Source organism: Cryptosporidium parvum, chromosome 3 (assembly GCF_000165345.1).
Source record: "Cryptosporidium parvum Iowa II chromosome 3, whole genome shotgun sequence".
In the NCBI taxonomy this organism is placed as follows: Eukaryota; Apicomplexa; class Conoidasida; order Eucoccidiorida; family Cryptosporidiidae; genus Cryptosporidium; species Cryptosporidium parvum.
In genome coordinates, this window is record NC_006982.1 from 783,375 (window position 1) to 804,198 (window position 20,824).

Consider the following 20,824-nt stretch of genomic DNA (forward strand, 5'->3'; position numbering starts at 1 on the left):
AATTTATAAAAAAAAAACTATATAATAGAACTATGAAATTCTCAATGAACAGCAAATTGGGCATTGATGTAGAGTATTAAATATAAATTTACAGCATTCATTGCAGAATTGAGTGCTGCAATTTGTACATAAATATTTGTTAATTATATTCGATCTTGACCCAGAGTTCAAATATACATTATTAGAGAACTGGCTCTCACATAATTCGCACTTTGTTTTTATAGAACTGGACTCAATCTTTGAATATTCCCCATTTTTAATAGGAGTAATATCTGGGTGCTGAAATAAATATGCGAATGATTTTGCAAGGTGATTTGGGGAAATAAGATATATCAAGCAAACCGGACATTTTGTCGGTAAGTAACAAACAATTGATTTACACTTCGGGCAAGAATACCCACGATGAGTTAAGGACCTGTGACATGAGCAACCGAAAGGATGCGTTTGATTGCTTACATATTCAGGAAATCCCATTGTAACCAAGTTAATGTTCAATGGGGTGCTCGCAATGTTATTTGGAGGCGGCTTGATGAAATTTTCAAGGGTCAACTTAAGTAAGTGGTCATTATTCATTGCGCATAAACAAACACCCCCTGTCATCTTTGTAATTGTCTTAATTATATATAATTCTGGGATGAAGAGTATTGCATTAATTATGATATTATTAGAAGAAAAACCTTCTACCCATTCGTTGAATAAAAAAGAATTATCTACACTTCTCATGCTTCCTAGAAAAAAAATAATTTCTTTTGTACCATACGGAGGGATTGAAACTAGTAGATACTTAGCCTTCTCAAGCCCATTTTGAATAGACATGCTTCCCTTACATCCCTTTTTCAAATAATTCAAAATACTCGTCATAATTTCAAGAAAATTAGAATTGTAGCTTATTATTACTTCGCCAATGCCGTCGTAAATAGAAATAACCGAGATTTGAGTTAGAGGATTATCTTCTAATAGCTGTTTAATGAAAATTTCATTGCATTTAACCATGCACTGTAGTCTGTCAGGCTTGTAATCAAGCTCCAGCATATTAGAAGTCATATCTAAAATAATTACAATATTTCTGAGTAGACCACGCCTAATATTTGTATTTGGGCCACGCTTCAACAACTCAATATTATAGCTTTCGTCTGCATTATTCGAATCAAAGCGAGTCTCATCATCAATTACAACAAGCCCACTCTCTGTTTCAACCAATCTCTCCCAATTTTTTATAAGGCCTTGTTCCCATGAATATACAACTTCTTGCTCATCCAGTGAGTTATTTGAAGTATCTGCCAATTTCTCTGCAAAATCCATTGATTTCAAGAGAAAACCTATTTATATCCCAAACTATACAAAGGATACTTCAAATTTAGTTCATTACCTGATTATGAAATAATAACAATCTCAAGATCAAATCGTTTATTATTTAATGGTTACTTATTATCCCGTTCTTTATTCGATTCGAAAAAAAAAAGCGCTTAGCATTTTTTAAACATAATTAGCGAGTACTTAATAAAGAACTAAATTATTTTGAATGAAATAAAATATTTCAATAAATATCTAAATTACTATTCTCCATTTAATCTTATATCTGCGAGGTTGTGATTAACATCTCTGTGATGCGATTCATCTCTTCTCATTGCTAAAAATAAATCTCTAATTGTTGCATCCTCTGGTAAGCCATAGTAGACGGAGGCAAATTTCGGGGCTTTTCTCTCAAATCCTGGAAGAAGACCCTTATCTATTTCCTCAATCAGATGAGTGTATGTGCTTACAGCTTCTTCTTCTAAGTATCCAACAAATCTGTGTGAATATTTTGGAGAAATTATATAAAATACCGTGTAAAAGATTAAGAAGGCAAACTGAGTCCCAATTACACTGACCCTTGTTAATATTGATGGCTTATTTATCAGCTGCAGTGATATTAGTAGATGCATCCTTTCATTTTCAGCCTCTTCAAGTAGAGTATGTATCCATCCATTATCTCTTTTCATTTTTCGGAGTGAAGAAAAATGTCTAAGCATTGCACCAACCATACCTGGGACGCCGGCTACTGTTTCCAAAAAAATTATTCTTCTGCACCATTGATATTCATTATGTCCTTTTTTGTACCTAGTTAATAAATCGAAACTTTTTCTTAATGCAATCACAAGATAGTAAGACATTTTGTCTTTAAACCCATTTGGGCATAAATGAGTTTTTTGTACATTATTAACTTCTTCTAAGTCCCAAATGGGAGAATTAAATCCGTACTCCTTTCCTTCTAATATGGAAGCCGCATGGTTTGATTTCTTCATAAAGTGGCTTCCTACTTTTTCTTCATTTTCAGCGTCGAATTTATTAATCTGATCACTTTTGCATTCCAAAGTCCTTTTTTTGGAAAAATCCCCTTGATTATTACTTGACCTATCTTTTTCTAAAGTAATATAAAGCTTTGAAGTGATTTTCTGGCCTTTATTTGAATGGACTATAGAGCACAAATTGTTCAGATTTACTTTTGAAGAGAGTAGCCAAAGATGCCTTCCATAAAAGTATCTCAATTTATTTGTATTCGATAGGTTTCTTACATAATACATATTAATATTATTTAAAAAAAAAATACGATTGTAAATAAGATTCCGCTGTAACAATTTAATAATTCAAATACAGTTAGCTCGCGATATTCTGTTGGAAAGTGAATATAGTGGAATCCTCTGCATACTATTAGCAATTTTTAAATGTGAGCACGAGCGGGTAATACATGCATCTGGAAAAAAAAAGTTCATTTTGGATTAGAAAAATCTAAAAATTAATTATAACGATTTAAAAAAAAAACAATTTCTAATAAATCCAGATGTTATTAATTATTTACTTTTGTTTGCATGAATGAATTTTTTAAGTTTATTAGACTTTTTCTGAATTATTTTTAGATGGTCTTGAATTGACCTATTTTCAATAATGTAAGGATCTCCGCTATTCATTATAAAAGAGTATAGAATCTCATATTCCGTGCATTTCATAATCAGTGAATAGATTACTTGGTCAATTATTCTTATGAATTCTTCTGAATTGATCAACTCTTTGATTCTATGTAATTTATCTAAAGTTTTACACTCCAAGACTTTGTTCGTATGAAAAGAAGAATAGCTGCAAGCATTAAATATTAGGAGAATTACCGGAATAATTATCTTTTCTACAGAATACTTTAAATATGTTAATGTAATTTCGACTCCCTTCGAATAAATAAAAATCATACACCATTTTTCTGATATTTTTATTAGCCTAATTAATGAAATAATAATTGGGAATGCAATACTGTTTGTACAATTCCTCAAATCGTTTTGTTTTAATACATCAAGAAGTAATCCGATAATTCCCATATAAACTAATTGTTTGCATTCTTTTTCACTGCCTTGAGTAATAATTATTCTACATAAAATTTTAATTGTTTGTAACCTTATTGGTACGCATTCATCATACATTAAGACGAATATTGAAGGACATAATTCCAATGGCTGGATAAAATCTAATGCTAGACAATCTTGGCTATCTGCCTCTACCATTTTAATAATAGTTGAAATATATTTAATACCCCATATTCTCATTGAAATATCGTCAGAAAATATTAACTCAGATATTTCATTTTTTAATTTAACCCACGTGTATGAAGCTGCAGTTGGAGAAAATCGAATTAATCCTATTATTGTACGTAATAGTGCATTCTTCAATCTATGGGTTATACAATTATCATTTTGTTTCTTAAAAATTTGGATTAACAATTCCAATAATCCAATCTTAATTGCAACTCTGCAAAACATTGGTTGTTCTTTTTCGATGAAATGAAATAATATTAATGATAACAATTGTTCAACCTCGCTTGTGTTACTTTCGTGATTTTCATTTAGAGTGATTTCAAAAATATTAATTATTGAATATAAAAATGATTGATTTGACAAAGTCTAATTAATGAAGTTTTCAAATTTATAGGTGATTAATTTAACTTACTTGAATAGTTTCATTCGGGAAGATTCTAGCATATGTTGCAAGTATATGTAAAATAGATATTCTGATTTTCATCTAAAAAAATTTGAATTAATTTCATTACTTGCTTTAATTCAACTTACATTAAGCTTTATTTCATCTTTATTATTTGGAGCTCTGTAAGTTGGAGAGTGCTTTATTAATAATTCAACAGCATCTGGGCAAACTACCTGTGGAGATACAAGCTTCTCGAAAAACCCACATCTTGCAAAATGAGAAATTTTTCTAATAAAAGATAAATTCATCGATATTATTCATCAAAATAAGCTTTTTATTTTGAAGAGACTTAATAATTCTACTCATGTTAATATTTGAAATTGCAAAACAAGTTTATCTAATGTAAATAAGTGTGGAAAAACAAAAATTTAGGTAAAGATCAATACCAAAATATTAATAAAAGATTATTCCTATATAATATGTTTTTAAATAAAATTTTTAACTTTTAAATTTGTGTGTGTTACATTGTGTGAACAGGAAATAAAGTTTCACATGTTCCCTTACGTTTGCCTTAATAGAAATGGTTTAAAATATCACCATGAGGGAATCTATTAACTCAGTTCACAGCGAACTATTTCCTAAAACTAAATTGGGTGCTGAATTTTTACCTCTAAATAAAAAAGAAAATATTCCAGGAAAAAAAGTTGAGAGTATAAAAAAAGATAACTCTGAAAAAAAAATCAGCGATACTAAAGAAAATGAAGAAATAAATGAAAAAATGACTAAAGAAAAAAAGCCTAGCAAAAAACAAGTTCAATATTCTTCATCTGATTCTTCCTCAAATCCATCACCTAGAATTAAGAAAAATTCAAGCGAAATAGCATCCGACGAATCGGCTTCTATCTATACAGATTCTTCGAATAAAATTGGAAAAAAAATAAATGCAAAGCAATTTTCCAGAAATAAACATGAAATAAAGAATGAAGTACACAACATCGGAAAAAAAGTTTCAGAAAGCAAAAAGCTTAAAGTTTCGGAAAATGTCCCTGATGACTTAAGAGCGCAATTTGAATTAGCAGTCAATAAAGTAAGGGCTTATATAGAAAAAGAATACATAGATCGTATGTGTGAAATCGATAGCGAAAATGCGATTAAATTACAAAGAGAATTAAATAAAATTTTGCAATCAGAAAGAGATGCATTGGAAAGAGAAAAGTTTAATTTTGAAAAAAGGTTAAGGGAAGAAATGGAAAGAGAAATGCATGCAACTATCGAAATTGCCGCCGTTGAAAATAAGAAGAAAGCTGATGTTTCACTTGCAGAAATAAGAAAGGATATTGAATCACACTATATTGCAAGGCAAAAAGAGGTTGAGCAAGAGCTATCAAAGAAGAAAGAATTACTAGAGGAAGAATATTTACGTAAGAGTTCAGAGCTTTCAGATATTATTTCAAAAAGAAAAGCAGAATTAGAAGAGGAGTATAATGGCAAGAAAAGTGAATACTTAGAAGGGATTTCAAGAAGAAAGAAGGAGTTGGAAGAAGATTTTGAAGAAAGAAAAAAGTCATTAGAATCCACATTTAATGAAAGAGCTAGTGCATTAGAGTCCATATATAATGAAAGAATGAATGCATTAGAAAACCAATATGAAGAAAATTTGAAAATAAAACTAGAGGCTGAAGTAGCCAAAAGCCAAGCAAAACAACAAACTAGCATTATTGAGAAAGAAAAGGAGTTTATTCAAGGAAAGATTTTAGTAGAGTCATTAAAAGAACAATTAGAAAAAATGACAATTCAAAAGAATGAATTAGAAAATATGAGTTCTAGTACAATCAGTAATATGAAAAATTATATGAAAGAGTTGCAAGATTCTAGTGAGATACAAAAGTCTCAGATAGGAACATTAGAAAAAACAGTTAAAGCTCTATATGTTAAAGAACAAGAGACTATGGAACTTGTTAATCAAGCAAATGAAAAAATTTCAAATATGATGGATTTGAAAGAAGCAAAAAAGATTGCATATAATTCACTATTAAAAGGTATGGCAGTACAATTACTTGATGAGACTCTGAGAGTGCACTATAAACAAAATTATTTGAAAAAAGGATTTGAAATTTTGAAAAAACAAATAAGTAGACCAAAGATTGTTTCAACAAACGAAGATGGGAAAGGATTAAAGGGAAATGATTTAACTTTATTCTTATTAAGAAAAGAACAGCTTTCACTTTTTGCAGAAAATGAAAACTTAATGAGCCAAGTAGAGGATTTAAGAGTCAAACATTTAGAAGAACTTAAAAAGACACAAGAGTCTTTTATGATGTATAAAAAAGATTTAGAGAGAGACTCAAATACAGAGACAAATGTTGCATTGTATGAAACATCTATGCTACACTTTGCATATATAATCAATACAAAAATTAGGTTACAAATGGTTGATGCATTCTGGAGAATACAAACACGACCCAGCAAAAGAAATCTTGTTGAAACAGAGGAGGTAAAGAGGGAAGGTTTAACAAAACCTATGGATCTCAATAGTAGGGACAAGCTATTTGGAAATTTTTTGAGTTCATTATACAGAATTTCTAGAATAAAGTTGATTTCATTTACTTGGAGAAAAATAGTTCTAAATGCAAAGCTCTCATCGTTCAAAACATTACCTACTGTACCTTTCAAAGATATGAATAATAATAGAGGTTTAAATATCGACTCTTTCCATTTAAGGGACTTTATTAACAGTATGGGGAAGGATGGTGTAATGAACTTCGCGCATCAGCCCAACTATTATAATAAACTACCATCTGTTATAAATGTACAAAATAAGGCAGTATTCGTCCCTCTAAGAAGAGATAATCCAATAACATATGGAACCTACTTCCAATATAATAAGGAAATATTATCCGAAAGCTGCGTTACAGGCAAACCTATGGGTAGTTACGCAAACACTGATTTTAATTAGAAACATAAATAAGTTATAAATTATTTAAATAGATTTTTAAAGATAAGTATATAAATTCATTTGAATATTATAGTTATTTCTTATTAATAACTTAGTAATAATATTAGTTTGAAGAACAACCATTTGAAAAGCAATTTCCTCCTCCTCTTCTATCTGATCTAAACAATTGAAACCCTCCAGTTTTACCATTATTTTCTGTGCTCATACTGTTAGAGTCCAGCTTTTTGGTGTTTGGAAGCTTTCTTGCAATCTCCTCAAATAGTTCTTGGACATTATATCCAGTTTTTGCTGATGTTTCGAAGCTCAGTATTCCTTTTTCCTTAGCGTAGTTACGTGCTGTTTCAGAGTCCACAGTTCGACTACTTTCTAAGTCATACTTATTCCCAACTAAAGCAACAACAATATCATTGTTATTTATATTCTGTAGTTCTGATATCCATGACTTAGCCCCTTGAAACGTTTCTACATTTGTAATGTCGTAAACCACAATTGCTGCCGCAGCTCCTCTATAATACATGGGTGCAAGACTTCTGTATCTTTCTTGCCCTGCTGTATCCCAAATTTCGAACTTAACAGTATAATCATCATCAACATTTACCGATTGAGTCATAAAGGCAGCACCGATTGTTGGTTCCTGATACTCATGGAATTCATCCTTTGAGAACCTAACTACTAAACATGATTTTCCAACTGAAGCATCCCCCAACAAGACCAATTTCAGATGCAATGTTTTTGGAGTTTTTATTGCTGTCTGAGACATTATTTAAATTTATATTAATGATCTGTCTTATTTCTCAACTGTGCATGACAAGAGTAGTAAAATAGTTTTTATATATAGACGAAAGCTACACTAAATTAAAGTGTAATCTTGAAGCTTTTTTAATTAACAAGATGATTCGCCGTCTTATGTTATTTTCCCATACAAATGATCATAAATAAATTTTTAATTAATTAGGCATAATATCCTCACACCCCGCAACAAAGTTGAATGTCTATTACATTATCTAAATAAGAGAGAATTGATTTCACTTAAACGAGAAAAAGAGGACAATGAAAAAATATATTACTTTATCTTTGAAATTGTTTAGGATCTACCTATCATAATTGCAGTAATAAAAATCTATTTTTAATTTTCCTTTTCATTTTGAATTTTAGCGAGTAAAAAAATTAGCCAATAAAAAAATTTGAATTTATTAAATCTGTGGGCTAACTTGTCTTTGCAAGAAATTAGAAATCTAAAAAAATGTTAATAAACAATTTAATTCACTTTATTTGAACTTACCCAATTGTACGATCTAGGAATAAAACCTGGAATGTAGTTGGAATATGATTTCATAAAACCATTGATTTGAGAATTAGCAACTCTAAATGCATATTGAACAAAAGGATCAATAGGATATTTCAATCTTATCAAACTCCAGTATATGGAAATATAAACTATACTGATTCTTCTTGTAAGCACTGCAAAGAAAATATAAATTCCCACTACAAATACTTCAAAATATGCTTTTCTTTGATACAATTTGTTTTTGTTTTTGTTAGCGAGGTCGAAAATATTAATTATTTGAATATTGTTTACAATAGGTTGGTATTTTGATACAATGAATAATGAAGTAATTGCAGGAATGAAAAATATCATAGGAAATGAATAGATTAGACCAAAATATGCAACAACCGAAATTAGTGAGTGGAATGATTCTTCAATAAGGATCTTTTGCCAAAAGTCAATGGAAAGCAATTTAATAGGTTTAATTGAAATATCATATAAGTGTGATCCAAGACCCAGAATGTAAAATAAAGAGCTTATTCGTACAAGTAAATACGTAAATTTAGATCCACGAATGATTGGAAGGAAATTCAAAATTGGAATTATTGATGAAATCAAAAGTGAAATAGAAAGTGATAATATCATCCATTGTTTGTATCCTGTGGAAAGTAATAGTTTTGATTCATTACTTTTGGCTTGGGAATTAAAGCTCGAGAATTTACTCTCTTCTTGATATTTATTATAGTTATGTTCTTTAAGTTGTATCTCAAGATTAGGGTTCACATTCTTTTTAAACCATTTCCTTTTAAAAGTGGTTAGTTGAGATGCAGATGGCGTCGGGTAAAGATTATTATAATATTGCTGCCATAATGTGCTCTTTGACCAATCATATTCCAAAAACTCCTTCTGTGCTTCTTCAGGAGTCATATTTTAACTTTAGTGTAGAATGATATAGAGATTTAATTAATTAATCAGACTAATTAGTGATGAATAATTTCATTAATTAATTGGCAATTTAAAAAAAAAAAAAGCTCACTGATCAAAAAAAAACCGCTTACAAATTTTTATCGTGTCTAATTAACTGCAAAAGAGAAATATCGTGCTTATTCGTGGAAAATTAATAATTTGGATTAAATAATACTATTATTATAGTATGTTTAAACGAGCTTCTCCATTTCCATTCTAACTTCATGGAAGCAAGAAACAATTGCAGCCAGTTGTATGCTTTCGCTAGCCCCCCTTGAAAGCCTGTACTCGATATCTGCAAGGCGCCTCATAAGTAACGGAACAACTTCATCAGGCCAATTTGCTTCCATTGACTTGCTGTAAAGACCATTTACGAAATCTTGGGTAGAATATCCGTTCTCATTCTGGGAATTTTGAAGTGCACTAAAGCCACTTGAAAAACTCTCTCTTGAGAGAATTCCAAATATATAATCCAATTCACTCTTTGTGGGTATCCCAAGAATTCTGTGAATCATTTCTTCATTAATATATGTGATAAGTCCTTCAATAGATGCCCCATTTAGTTCTCCAGAATCTTTATGTTTTTCAATGTTTCCGTAATTACTCATGCTGCACGACTGCAATACATTTAAAACTTTCCTCATGTCTCCCCTTGAAGACTTTATGAGCGACTCTTGACCTTCTCGAGTTATAAAAATCCTCTCTGACAGAGCAATTTCTGATATTCGATTCCTAATATCCTCAATAGGAAGTGGGGAAAATCTAAACCGTGTGCATCTACTTTGCAATGCAGGAGTTATTTTATTAACATAGTTGCAAATGATGCAAAATCTAACGTGTTCGGAATAACGCTCCATTATTCTTCTTAGTGCCATTTGAGCTGTGCTTGTCATCATATCTGCCTCATCTAGAATAATTAACTTAATATTCTCACACAAGCTTTTATTACAGTCTAAATTTCTTGTGCTTACATCAGACATTTCTATATCTTCAATATTTGAATTTGTTCCACCTGAGTGATTTAATGTCGTTGATGCACTTTCTGAAAAACTTTTGATTGCATCCCTTACAACATTTATGCCACGGTCGTCTGATGCGTTGAGTTCCAACACCATCTGATACTTTCTATCTTTGTAAATACATTTGCTAATTGCATGTATAGTTGAAGTCTTTCCAGTTCCAGGAGGTCCATGGAATAAAAGATGTGGAAGCTGGCCAGAACTAATAAATTTTTCGATAGTGTTAATTATATCTTTGTGCGACAGCAAGTCCTGTAGTCCTGAAGGCCTATACTTTTCAACCCACGGTAATTGAGCTTCCTCCATTTTGAAAGTGAACCTCAGTTATTGCAATAGAAATTCGAAGAATAGAGACAATTTTTATCTATTTAATAGTAATTTGTTTTCAAACAAGGGCAACTTTATATTCCTACTGACAAATAATAAAGTTAGTACCGCTCATAAAATTTAACGAGGGAAATAATCATATTTTTAACTACAAAATTCGTTTGTAGCTTAAAAAAATATAATAGATTAAAGGAAATGTATGAAATAAATTAGTAAATTCAAGTTTTAAGTTCATAGGCAAATTTTTTTTTATTTAGGTGTTACTTTGCATTTATTTTATTGTTAAGCATATGCAATATAGTTCATAAAATAATTTGGAAGTGGCGCGCATGTGTGTTAATGTGTGTAATAGTCAGTCTACAACTTTAAGACATGTGATTAATTGAAAAAGAGGAGGTGTGATAATATTAATAAAGTGTAGGTCTATTTTAAGAACCTTTCATGGATCTTCCTAACTTATAATCGTAAAGTAATTAGTGGATTGTATTAATTGGGGCAAATTAAGTTAATTCAGGTAATGAGTAGGAAGGGGAATAAGGTCGGAAAGGAATAAGGAAAGATATTTATTAATTTGGAAGGCATTTGATTCAATACAATTACTTATATTGCAAGCTTTATTTGGCTATAAATTTACAGAAGATCAAAGATTCCTTTAAGATTAGTTACTAGTCCAACCAGATTTTTAGTAATAGTTAAAGACATATTTCAATTATTGATTATATATCAAAATAATATAGCTATTATCGATCAATTATTGCGTTATAACGCGCATATAGTACTGAATACAAGATCTGCTTACAGAATAATGCATGAAGAACTAAGAATTAGAAACGGCTCTTTAAATGAACAAAGGGTAGCGAATATAAATAAAAAAGGGAATTCTGTGTTTTTCACACAGGAGTGCAGTTGTAATAATAGCGAAAATTGTTTTGCTCTGGCTTCTCCTCATGCGTCTTTTACTTCTATGGCATCATTTGCCCTGTCATCCTCTACTTCAAATTCAATTCAACCTATTGGAAATACTTCTCCTCACAAATGCGAGCAGAGATGTAATGCTGGAAATGAACATTTGAAAAAACATTGTTGCATTCCATCAACTTCTTTATCATCAACTTCAGTTTCTCTTGGTGAAACTTCTAAGTTAGCAATTAGTTCCGGAACGAGTAATGGCAAATATAGCATAATAAATAAGCAGATAAACTGCAATATCAGTACAATAATTAATAATAATTTGACAGGTAAACCCGAAAAAAATGCGCAGAATACGACTCTAAAAGTGGAAAATGGGAGGTATACAAGTAATACTGTTTCAAATTCAAATAAGTCCCATACTAATGGTGTTTGTTATTCAAATATTAATGCATTTTCACAAGAAGAAAACGATAAACTCGTAATGCAACAAAGCAGAGATATAGACATAAGTAATGTAAATACCCTGAACCATCCTAAAGTTACAACTTATGAATGCGAAAATACTTATTCCAGATGTTCTTCAGGTATGTTAAATGGAAATGAGAAAGATATCGTTAATTCATCAAATACAAACCCAAATCCTACAACAAATTCATTCTCTGCAATCTCAAAAATCTCAAAGCCTTCAATTTTAGGAAGCAAAGGCCAAATGGTCTCAAAAAATTACTCATTAGTATACAAACGTTTATATGATTGTCTCGGCCCAGTGATGTTTCCCATAGCTCCATTAAAGGGAATTAAACATCCAAGAGGTGAATTAAAGCTATGGCCAACTAGTTACGATAGAGTAATTTCACAGAATTCATCAAAGAGGAAAGTTCACAGATCTTTATGGATTCCTCCAAAAAGCTATGAACACGCATATGTAAATGATTTAAATGGCACAGAGACCATTTCTGCATATCCGATGGCATTGAAGTTTGTTGAGGATGGAAATGCGCGCGATGGAAGAAGCATTAAGAGAGAAATAGAGTGCCACTTATATATATATCAGAGGCTATCACAGCTTCAACAAGATCAGGGCTACGACAACTTGGAGGATGCATGGCCATGCGCAGAGTTAATCGGATATTATTTAGATAAGAAGAACCCTGGAAATTCTGTATTAGTAACTAGAAAGCTTTCAGGGCCAGATTTTTTTGACATCATAAGATCTGAACACTCGTCTTCTGCCAATTCAGTGTATAGCAAGTGCCAAGCTCTTTACGAATATAATAAACTTCAGTGGTGCACACTAGCATTAACAAGAATTGCGCAATATTCAGCACTTGGTATTAGGCATAACGATATTAAACCTGACAATATAGTATTGGATTTTTATTACAATAGCACAAATAACGAAAGGCATTTAGACGTTAAAATTATTGATTTAGGCACTGCCTCCATGCATAGCGCTAAGGATTTCACAGGAGGTACCTCATGGTATGAGAGCCCTGAGCAGAAAATGCTAGAGTACTATACAAAAAAAAGTAGAGATTTGAAATCAGCAAAGACAGTTGAAATTGGACTTTCTTCTGATTCATGGGGTGCAGGAATTTCAATAGCAGAAGTTTTAATGGGCAGAAGAGTTGTGGATAGTATGAAAAGCCCATATGGCCCAGGCCCATTGGAATTTAAAGGAAAAGATGGGTGGCTAATAGAACCTCAAGAGTGGATTGAGTTTGCCAAAATGGCATTGGGATTTGATAATTCAAACTGTCCATACAAATATAAAATATGTGAAGAGGCTGCAAAATATGTATTCAATATGCTTGTACAAGTTAATTCAAATAAAAGAGCTAATATTAAAGATGTAATACAAAAAATGGACTACTTTACTCAAAAGGCATACCAGGCTGTTAAGCAAAAACATCAAACGTGATAGATAGTCACAGTTATATATACTTACCTACAAATTATATGAGCAGATAGCAAAGATGAAATCCAAAAAAATTAATGTATTTTAGGAAAAAAAAAATTTGGACAATTTTTTTACTTAACAAATTAAAAAGTGGCCAAATTAATACAGCTTTTAGCAATCATTTTCTGCTAAGCATATTTCCACGATTAACAGGTTTTGTTTTTAATTAGATTAATCAGATTTTATCTTAAATGGATGTTTTTGACTTTAACATAATGAATATATATGATTGTAAAAGTAATGTTTAGACACCAAAATGTAGTTATAGGTATATTTTAACATTTTATGATTCCTGTATCGTTTGTAGCATTGGCCAAATAAATGCCTCCAACTGGTTTGCATACTTCGTATAAATTGTATTTTTTGCATTGTAAAATCTGCAGTTATCAAACATTCTTTTAAGCTCGCTGCTAAACTCAGATAATGTCTTATATTCTTTATTTTTAGCTTTACGCTTCATAGTTTGGATATCAGTAGGTTCTTTAATAATCTCATAGTAGTCTGATGCTTCCCCTATGCTAACTGGTTTTCTAAACGGCCATGCATTTTCATGCCTTGATAGGGTATCAAGTAACTGCCAAATTTGATCGTTCATAGAGAGGTCAACCTTAGATTGCTCGACAGGATCAATTATCTTTTCTACCCAACCAACCTCTAAAACACCAGGTATATCACTGGGCTTTATTTTTTTTGTGTTTATGTTTAAATCATTCTCTGGTTTGGTATCTATAATTGGAGTAAAATCTTCAGCACAAGGGTCATTTTGGAAATTTTTAGCTGGATCACCATCATTCATTGGTTCAGATATAGTTGATTCAATATTTTTTTGATCACTAGTTAACTCAATATTTAAATCTTTCTTGACCATACTTTCGTCTCCATTTTCCCATAAATTGATACCTGGATAGACCTTTAAAGGTCTAATAGTATTAATAGCCCTTAACAATGCAGATTTTTGCTCATGGAAAAGATCGGATAATCTCAAATAATTAATCTCTGGATTAATATAACACTCCATTAAAGTACCACCGTCATAATCTTTAATATATCCAAACCATCTTTCTTTTGGCATACTAACCTCTTTTCTGAAACCTTGTTTTCTGAAATAACCCGTGGCAAAGTTATCTGCATATGTTAAAAAGTATTCTATTTTGCTTTTCTTGACATGCTGCTTTAAATGGTTCATTAATCTTGTACCATAACCTTTAACCTGCTCAGTACTAGTTACAGCTAAAAACGCAATTTCAGCAAATCTTTGCTCGAAGTACGGGCGAAAACATACTCCACCGATTACTTTTCCTTTCTTCAGCAAACAGAAAGAATAATGGTTTCTGTCAAAAATCAGTCTAACTATATATTCTCTTGGCATTTTCGGTAATTGCCTTGCGAAAACATTTTTTAATGCAATAAGTTTAACAAGATGTTCTGGCTCTCTATCATTGGTAATACATTCAAATGAAATAATACCCAGAGCTTCTTCCTTTGCACTACCACTATCTCTATGAAGAAAGCCCAATCCAGTTTCAGACAATAGACTGGACTGTAGAGTTTCATCATCAGAAATATACCTAAGATGGTCCCATGCTTGCCTTTTCAAATGATCAATAGATTCTTTGGAAGCGATGCCACATGCTACGCACAATTTAATAGCAAACTTCATGCAAATAGCCTTACTTAAGTTGCTTTTTAACGCAAATTTAGTAAATATTCCCGAAGTTTCAATATCATTAAGAATTACTCCAATATTTGTAAGCAATAAGGACTTTAAAAATGAAAGTTTAAACATTTCACAGACTTTTCTACCTGCAGGGGAATCTCTCTTGAGAAACAGCTTCCAAGAATTGTAGTTATTTTCATAATTTTCATCAGGCAAATAGTTCATAACAAAGCTCTTTACACTTGCTCTTTCATCTTTTTTAATAGTTGGAAATGGACCCCGTTCGCGAGCTTCAATACTGAGCCATTGCTGAATATTAATAATAGAAAGTACTGCTGAAAATATCTCCTCTAAAGTTACCTTAAAAATTCGGATTAATTCATTATTTAAATCTCCTTGTTCGTTGGATAACTTCAGGAATTCAACAAAACCAAAGTTGTTACATAATTTTAATAATTTTGGATCGGAGTAATCTCTATATATTCCTTCCAAGTAGTCCTTGTTAATATTTTCTACGACTAAGGGCGAAAATTCTTCGAAGATAATTGTGCGGATCCCCCTATCAATGCTGGCATTTGCCTCTTCAATAAACATTAAATAGCAAATTCGAACTGCCTAAAAATATCTACGATAAGATGAGTTGTTTTTTCTCTGCCAAGTTAAGAATTGATTTTTATAAACGATATAGAAAAAATATTCTGAAAATTGCGTAAAAAAAACCCGCCATTAGTTCGGTCAAAGGCAACAAACAAACACAACGAGATAATGGTGAAGATTTGACTAGAAATTAAGCGAAGTCTGCAATATCATTCCTCATATTATGTCTAATTTATGATCGCTCTCATTTAACTATAAGCATCTCAGAAATAATAACTGAATTCAATTATATTATAAGGTAAATTAACGTAGCTTTTAGATATTATGTATCAATTAAATTGTCAAGTAAGATTCCCCAAATCCTCATGAGGTTTTCAATTCTCGGAGACCACCATTTTGAGAGTTAGAATAAACTCCAACATTAATTTATTAAATTGACATGTTTGTGTCTACTTTGATTTTTTCTAACTTTGGTGTATTTATTACTTTCCTAGTTGATAAGATACTCAACAGAAATAACTTTTGATTTGTTACCAACAAGGTCGCTATCTGATATAATAGTCTTATCCCCATTCAAAGCTTCTACCTTAATAATGTCCTTGTTAATATCAATGACTTCTTGAGAACCAATTTTTTCGCGTGTTTGATTTGATGAAATAGGGGCAGATGGATGCGAGATACCCACCAGTTCATTCTCAGGTGATGAAATATTATCTTCTTGGTTAACTTGCTCAGCGTTAATTGGCTTAATACCTAATGTATGAACAATCCTTAATTCATCGTCAATACCAAGTAATTCTTGGATAATTAATGGATGCAAAGTTGAAGAACCAATTCTAAATGTATTTGGTGATGAAACATATTCATTGCCAAGAACATCTTCAACTTGCTTGATAAATTCCCTAGCAATATCCAACGAACTAACACCTCCTTGAAGTTTTATACCTACTTTGCGCTTCTGTAAATATCGCAACCTATTTGGAAGGATTAGAGTTCCTTTAACAAAGCTCTCATCATAATGAGCTTGTAATCCCTCCAAAACCTCTTCATCGTCACCAGCAGCAATTTCTTTATCACAGGGAGATTCTCCTTCGATGGAAGATTTTACTTCTATAAGAAGTTGTTTTAGATCTTGACTATTTAATCCTTTTTTAACTTTTCCTGTACATGTTACAATAAAATCAGCACCACCAAGAATTGCACATCTAACCAATGACGATAATCTAGATGCTTCGTTGATTTCACCTATTTCTAGTACTACCTTCAATAATATGTTTGGGCCAATCAATGATTTTACACGTGCAATTTCATTTATTACCTTCTCCATCTGCTGTAATAGCAATTGATGTGTATATTTGTATAACATTGGGTATATAAAGCTCCTGAAGTAGAATATTAATGGCTCAAATTAATATAAACATGAATTAACTTACCTATAATCAACAACATATTCGATTTCATGTACTTTGTAATACTCAACTGCATTATATATTTCAGCATCAATAGCCTCCGAGCAGCCATCACCTCTTGGCCAAGCTACAACAGTGGATAATGCTGTGCTGCTATTTTCAGGTAGTGAATGTTTGACAGATGGAATAAATTGCGGATAGGTTGAAATAGAAACAGGAGCTAAAAGTTGATCTGAAGATGCCTCTCTTATTGCATTCTTCAATAATTTATTGTTCATTTCCGAAGTGTAAAGTGTAAGCTCACAAACATTTGCAACCTTTCTTAAAAATTCTTTTTGATCTTCTTTCATATTTTGGAGTTGGTAAATCTTCTAATGATAAAAATACTTTTTTTTTTGTATTAATATAAAAACTTTGGTCTACCCTAAATTATTTGGAAATCCAAGCCTATTTATTGAGCTTGATACTATCTGTTGAAAACCAAATATTTAATACTTTAGCCTTCACACAGGTTTCTCAGGAAACCGTATTATTTATTAATATAAAAATTATTTAAATAATAAATTATATAAATAAGCAAATAAATACATATATATATACATATATATATATATATATATATATATATACATATGTATATATAAAGAATTATAAAGCAAACATGCACACTATGCGCAACAACATGTCTCCTGCAGCTAGTGTTTTTTATTTTCAAAGATTCAAGCCGCAATGTAAGAAATTCGAAAATTAATACAATAAGTAAACATTAACTGTAAACAGATGGATTAGTTATAACAAAACTACTTTTATAGTAATATGTAAACCATAATTTCAATCTATTTTTTGGTATTTATAGAAAATGTACTAATTTCTGGCGCTCACATGTCACAATTCACTTTCAATTATTGATTCTATTGTATGTGAGAATTGGAAATTTGAAACTATTTCAGATGTATCCATACTTGAGAAGTAGTTTGACATTGCAGTTGCTGTTTTATAAGAATTTATGTTCATTGAACAATCAGAGTTATTGTCTTCTATTCCACCATCGCACTCGACATCTATTGCTTCACTTTTACTTTGAAAATTTATATCTATAGTGTTATTTGTCTTACTTAACATATCTATGGGGTCCACTCTCCAATAATTGAATGAATTATACTAAGGGAAAGAGTTAATAAAAGAAAGTCAATGGAACTATTCACAAATAAACACATTGATATTTAGAAATCAAGTTCAAATTCATTAAAAAATTAGATTAAGAGAGATAGATCGAAATAAAACACTACCAAAATTTATTTCATCAGTCTATCGTGTTTAATCCTATTTTCAATGATTTCACATTGCTTTTATATAGAATTTGAACCCAATAGTCTAATATGATCATGCTTACAATTTCAAGTGTTTATTTGTAAGAATAGTAGCAACATAACTGAAATGAGAATGGTAGCAGTAACTTTCCCTAATCTTAGACAATAATTTGATCCCGATCAATATTTTCTAAGTTACAGGTGCATGTCAACCAGTCACAGCCTCCATCTAAAGCAGAATGTTGCAGTAGTTTATATTTTCGACGAACCTGATCATCCAAAATATCCAATTGATTGTCATCATTCTCAATAAAATTGCATGTATCTTTGTTTAAATTATTTTTTGTAGATTCGCTAAGCGGTGGGAACATATATTCAACTATTTCTGATAGAGTCTCGTATCTAAAATTGAGGTTAATATTTTAAGAAAAAACAAAATATTGTGAACTTACGTTTTTGCATAGGTCTTATTTATATGATGTATCACCCCTTTTGGATCTATTATGAAAATTTTTCCTTCGGGAATTCCTACATGAGAATATGAACGATAGTCGGTATCTCGATTTCCAAATCCGGCATAAAGGGGGTTTCTATAAATTGGGAACAAGTTTCGGATATCTCTCAAGGCAGCAATTTTGAAAATATATGGCTTTCTATCTATTACTTCTCTCTTAAATGATGGAAAGAGTCGATCAGGAGACAAAAAAACAGGTCCATCCGGTAAAGTTACATTACCAGAATTTCCTACCTGCTTCAACCCAAATAAAAAGTCACGGGTTGCATCCGCTTGACCAATCGCCCTAGCAGTTAAGTAAACAATTTTGTAGCCATTGGATTCAATATTAGTCATAAGTTCCGCTACACCCTGGTGTGACCAATCTCTCCCAACAATTGGCATAAGCTGCCCCAATACATCCGAGCGTGTAATTGTGCCATCTACATCTGATACTACAATCCTCGAATCAGGAGGCCAAAGATAAATAGTCCCACTTACAGTCTTCCTACCCTGTAAAGAAGACTCAACAGTATAAGTTACTCGATTTGCGCCCCATTTCAAATTCATGCTTTTCAATTGGTCAGATGTTGGTCTCAAAGAGTGTCTGAGGTACTTAACTGGAGGTTTTGATCTGCATAAGTATATGCAATTTGGTGTGTTAGTTGGATTATCCATTCTTAATAAATTTGGAGAACTTGATATGCTTTCAATACTTTCAAATGAAGATACTTCACAATTGTCAACAGAAACAGGCGCTGTAAGACAGCCTTGAATATGAGATTTAGAAGAAAGTGGCAATGTTGATGAGAGGCACCTATTTGCACGGTGGTTCCCACTAATGTGATCAAAGTTAGAGTCAATAATTCCACAGTCTGAAGATGAGCGGATTTTTTTGGAGCTTTTTTCGGGTATTCCTAAGAACTTCTTCAATGCTTGCGTTGATGGAGGCTTGCCAAATGCAATTATTGATGTAATTACTGGATAAAACGCTTTAATTGGATAATAAGGAGGCTTTCCATCTATAACTGCAACTAGGCACGAATGATACCAAAGGTCTGGATCATTTTCGAACTGTTCAAAGGAGATAATATTACTTTGAAATACATATTCATCATGTCTTGAGTCTTCCTCACCTCCATATAGTAAGTGACCACAGAGAGATAGCGTAATGTTGTATCTCTGAAAAACTTCATTTATATTTTGAATATTTTCATTTTCAGTTTCTATATTTGTGAAATTTGAAGGGTCAGTACTATCTGTCTTATTTCTATACTCGACAGTAGTTTCAAATGACTTAGCATGGGATATATTTAAACTTGAATTATTTGCTGGCTGTGAAGGCGTACTAATTTCCACATCACTTGGCGATGATTCACGGGAATCCGTTGGAGAAGAAATGTTTTCAAAACTATCTTCAGGGGGATCATCTTGGTGAATAAAGTATGCCTCGCCCGCAGCTCCTAACTTCATTTTTAATGGGATATCATTCCCATTAACATTAATTGAGACATGTTTCTCTCTACTTTTAAGTAACTTTGCTTTACCAAATCTAACATGGAAAGGAGTGCTATGAAGTGTTCCGTCCGCCTGAGGTACCACAATGATATCAATACATCCGCTTAAGGTTGCTTGGTTTATGTCCAATACTGAGCTAACCGAGCTTACGATCCTTCCCCACATCTTCTTACTAAAAAAATACAAATTAATTCATATTATTATATATTTTGACACTATAAATCAGGATATGAAGCTCAATATCCAAATTAGTTCAATAATAGATTAGATAATAATCAGCTTGATTATAGGCGAGAATGCACAAATTGGTATATTCTGGCCTAATTAGATTGCTATTTCCTCATGAAATATCAATTAATCAAATATTTTTGGCGCTCAAATCAAAGGAAAATGTTGGGGAGGGGAGAATCAAACAAAATTTTTGTTATAGAAAATTATTATGCATAATTATGTGGCTAGGTTAACTAATTCCTTGTAAAACCTCGGGT

The 20,824-nt window shown here is 31.6% G+C and overlaps 11 protein-coding genes across 11 annotated transcripts; 2 read left to right on the top strand and 9 right to left on the bottom strand.

The window, feature by feature from the left end:
• Window positions 1-30: 30 nt before the first annotated feature.
• Window positions 31-1,302, bottom strand: cgd3_3110 (transcription factor TFIIH with a vWA domain; the record flags this gene model as incomplete). Its single annotated transcript, XM_626865.1, has 1 exon — window positions 31-1,302. The coding sequence occupies one exon, from the start codon at window positions 1,300-1,302 to the stop codon at window positions 31-33; it is 1,272 nt and encodes a 423-aa protein (XP_626865.1).
• Window positions 1,303-1,556: 254 nt separating this feature from the next.
• cgd3_3120 (AOX1,alternative oxidase, possible fungal or bacterial origin, 2 transmembrane regions) lies at window positions 1,557-2,564 on the bottom strand (the record flags this gene model as incomplete). The annotated part of the gene is made up of 1 exon (XM_626866.1): window positions 1,557-2,564. The coding sequence occupies one exon, from the start codon at window positions 2,562-2,564 to the stop codon at window positions 1,557-1,559; it is 1,008 nt and encodes a 335-aa protein (XP_626866.1).
• A 267-nt stretch (window positions 2,565-2,831) lies between these two features.
• On the bottom strand, window positions 2,832-3,785 carry cgd3_3130 (hypothetical protein; the record flags this gene model as incomplete). The annotated part of the gene is made up of 1 exon (XM_626867.1): window positions 2,832-3,785. The coding sequence occupies one exon, from the start codon at window positions 3,783-3,785 to the stop codon at window positions 2,832-2,834; it is 954 nt and encodes a 317-aa protein (XP_626867.1).
• A 758-nt stretch (window positions 3,786-4,543) lies between these two features.
• On the top strand, window positions 4,544-6,901 carry cgd3_3140 (hypothetical protein; the record flags this gene model as incomplete). The annotated part of the gene is made up of 1 exon (XM_001388084.1): window positions 4,544-6,901. A coding segment is annotated over one exon (2,358 nt), but the record flags the coding sequence as incomplete, so codon positions are not given.
• Window positions 6,902-7,004: 103 nt separating this feature from the next.
• Window positions 7,005-7,661, bottom strand: cgd3_3150 (Rab5 like small GTpase; the record flags this gene model as incomplete). The annotated part of the gene is made up of 1 exon (XM_626868.1): window positions 7,005-7,661. One exon carries the CDS (start codon window positions 7,659-7,661, stop codon window positions 7,005-7,007), a length of 657 nt encoding a protein of 218 aa, XP_626868.1.
• A 498-nt stretch (window positions 7,662-8,159) lies between these two features.
• cgd3_3160 (hypothetical protein with 4 transmembrane domains) lies at window positions 8,160-9,095 on the bottom strand (the record flags this gene model as incomplete). Its single annotated transcript, XM_626869.1, has 1 exon — window positions 8,160-9,095. The coding sequence occupies one exon, from the start codon at window positions 9,093-9,095 to the stop codon at window positions 8,160-8,162; it is 936 nt and encodes a 311-aa protein (XP_626869.1).
• A 230-nt stretch (window positions 9,096-9,325) lies between these two features.
• cgd3_3170 (replication factor RFC3 AAA+ ATpase) lies at window positions 9,326-10,477 on the bottom strand (the record flags this gene model as incomplete). Its single annotated transcript, XM_626870.1, has 1 exon — window positions 9,326-10,477. A coding segment is annotated over one exon (1,152 nt), but the record flags the coding sequence as incomplete, so codon positions are not given.
• Window positions 10,478-11,285: 808 nt separating this feature from the next.
• On the top strand, window positions 11,286-13,313 carry cgd3_3180 (Ser/Thr protein kinase; the record flags this gene model as incomplete). Its single annotated transcript, XM_626871.1, has 1 exon — window positions 11,286-13,313. One exon carries the CDS (start codon window positions 11,286-11,288, stop codon window positions 13,311-13,313), a length of 2,028 nt encoding a protein of 675 aa, XP_626871.1.
• Window positions 13,314-13,635: 322 nt separating this feature from the next.
• cgd3_3190 (GCN5 like acetylase + bromodomain) lies at window positions 13,636-15,603 on the bottom strand (the record flags this gene model as incomplete). Its single annotated transcript, XM_626872.1, has 1 exon — window positions 13,636-15,603. One exon carries the CDS (start codon window positions 15,601-15,603, stop codon window positions 13,636-13,638), a length of 1,968 nt encoding a protein of 655 aa, XP_626872.1.
• A 493-nt stretch (window positions 15,604-16,096) lies between these two features.
• Window positions 16,097-17,365, bottom strand: cgd3_3200 (hypothetical protein; the record flags this gene model as incomplete). The annotated part of the gene is made up of 2 exons (XM_001388085.1): window positions 16,097-16,955; window positions 17,040-17,365. The coding sequence occupies 2 exons, from the start codon at window positions 17,363-17,365 to the stop codon at window positions 16,097-16,099; spliced, it is 1,185 nt and encodes a 394-aa protein (XP_001388122.1).
• A 1,408-nt stretch (window positions 17,366-18,773) lies between these two features.
• Window positions 18,774-20,501, bottom strand: cgd3_3210 (PV1H14080_P; the record flags this gene model as incomplete). Its single annotated transcript, XM_001388086.1, has 1 exon — window positions 18,774-20,501. The coding sequence occupies one exon, from the start codon at window positions 20,499-20,501 to the stop codon at window positions 18,774-18,776; it is 1,728 nt and encodes a 575-aa protein (XP_001388123.1).
• Window positions 20,502-20,824: the final 323 nt, after the last annotated feature.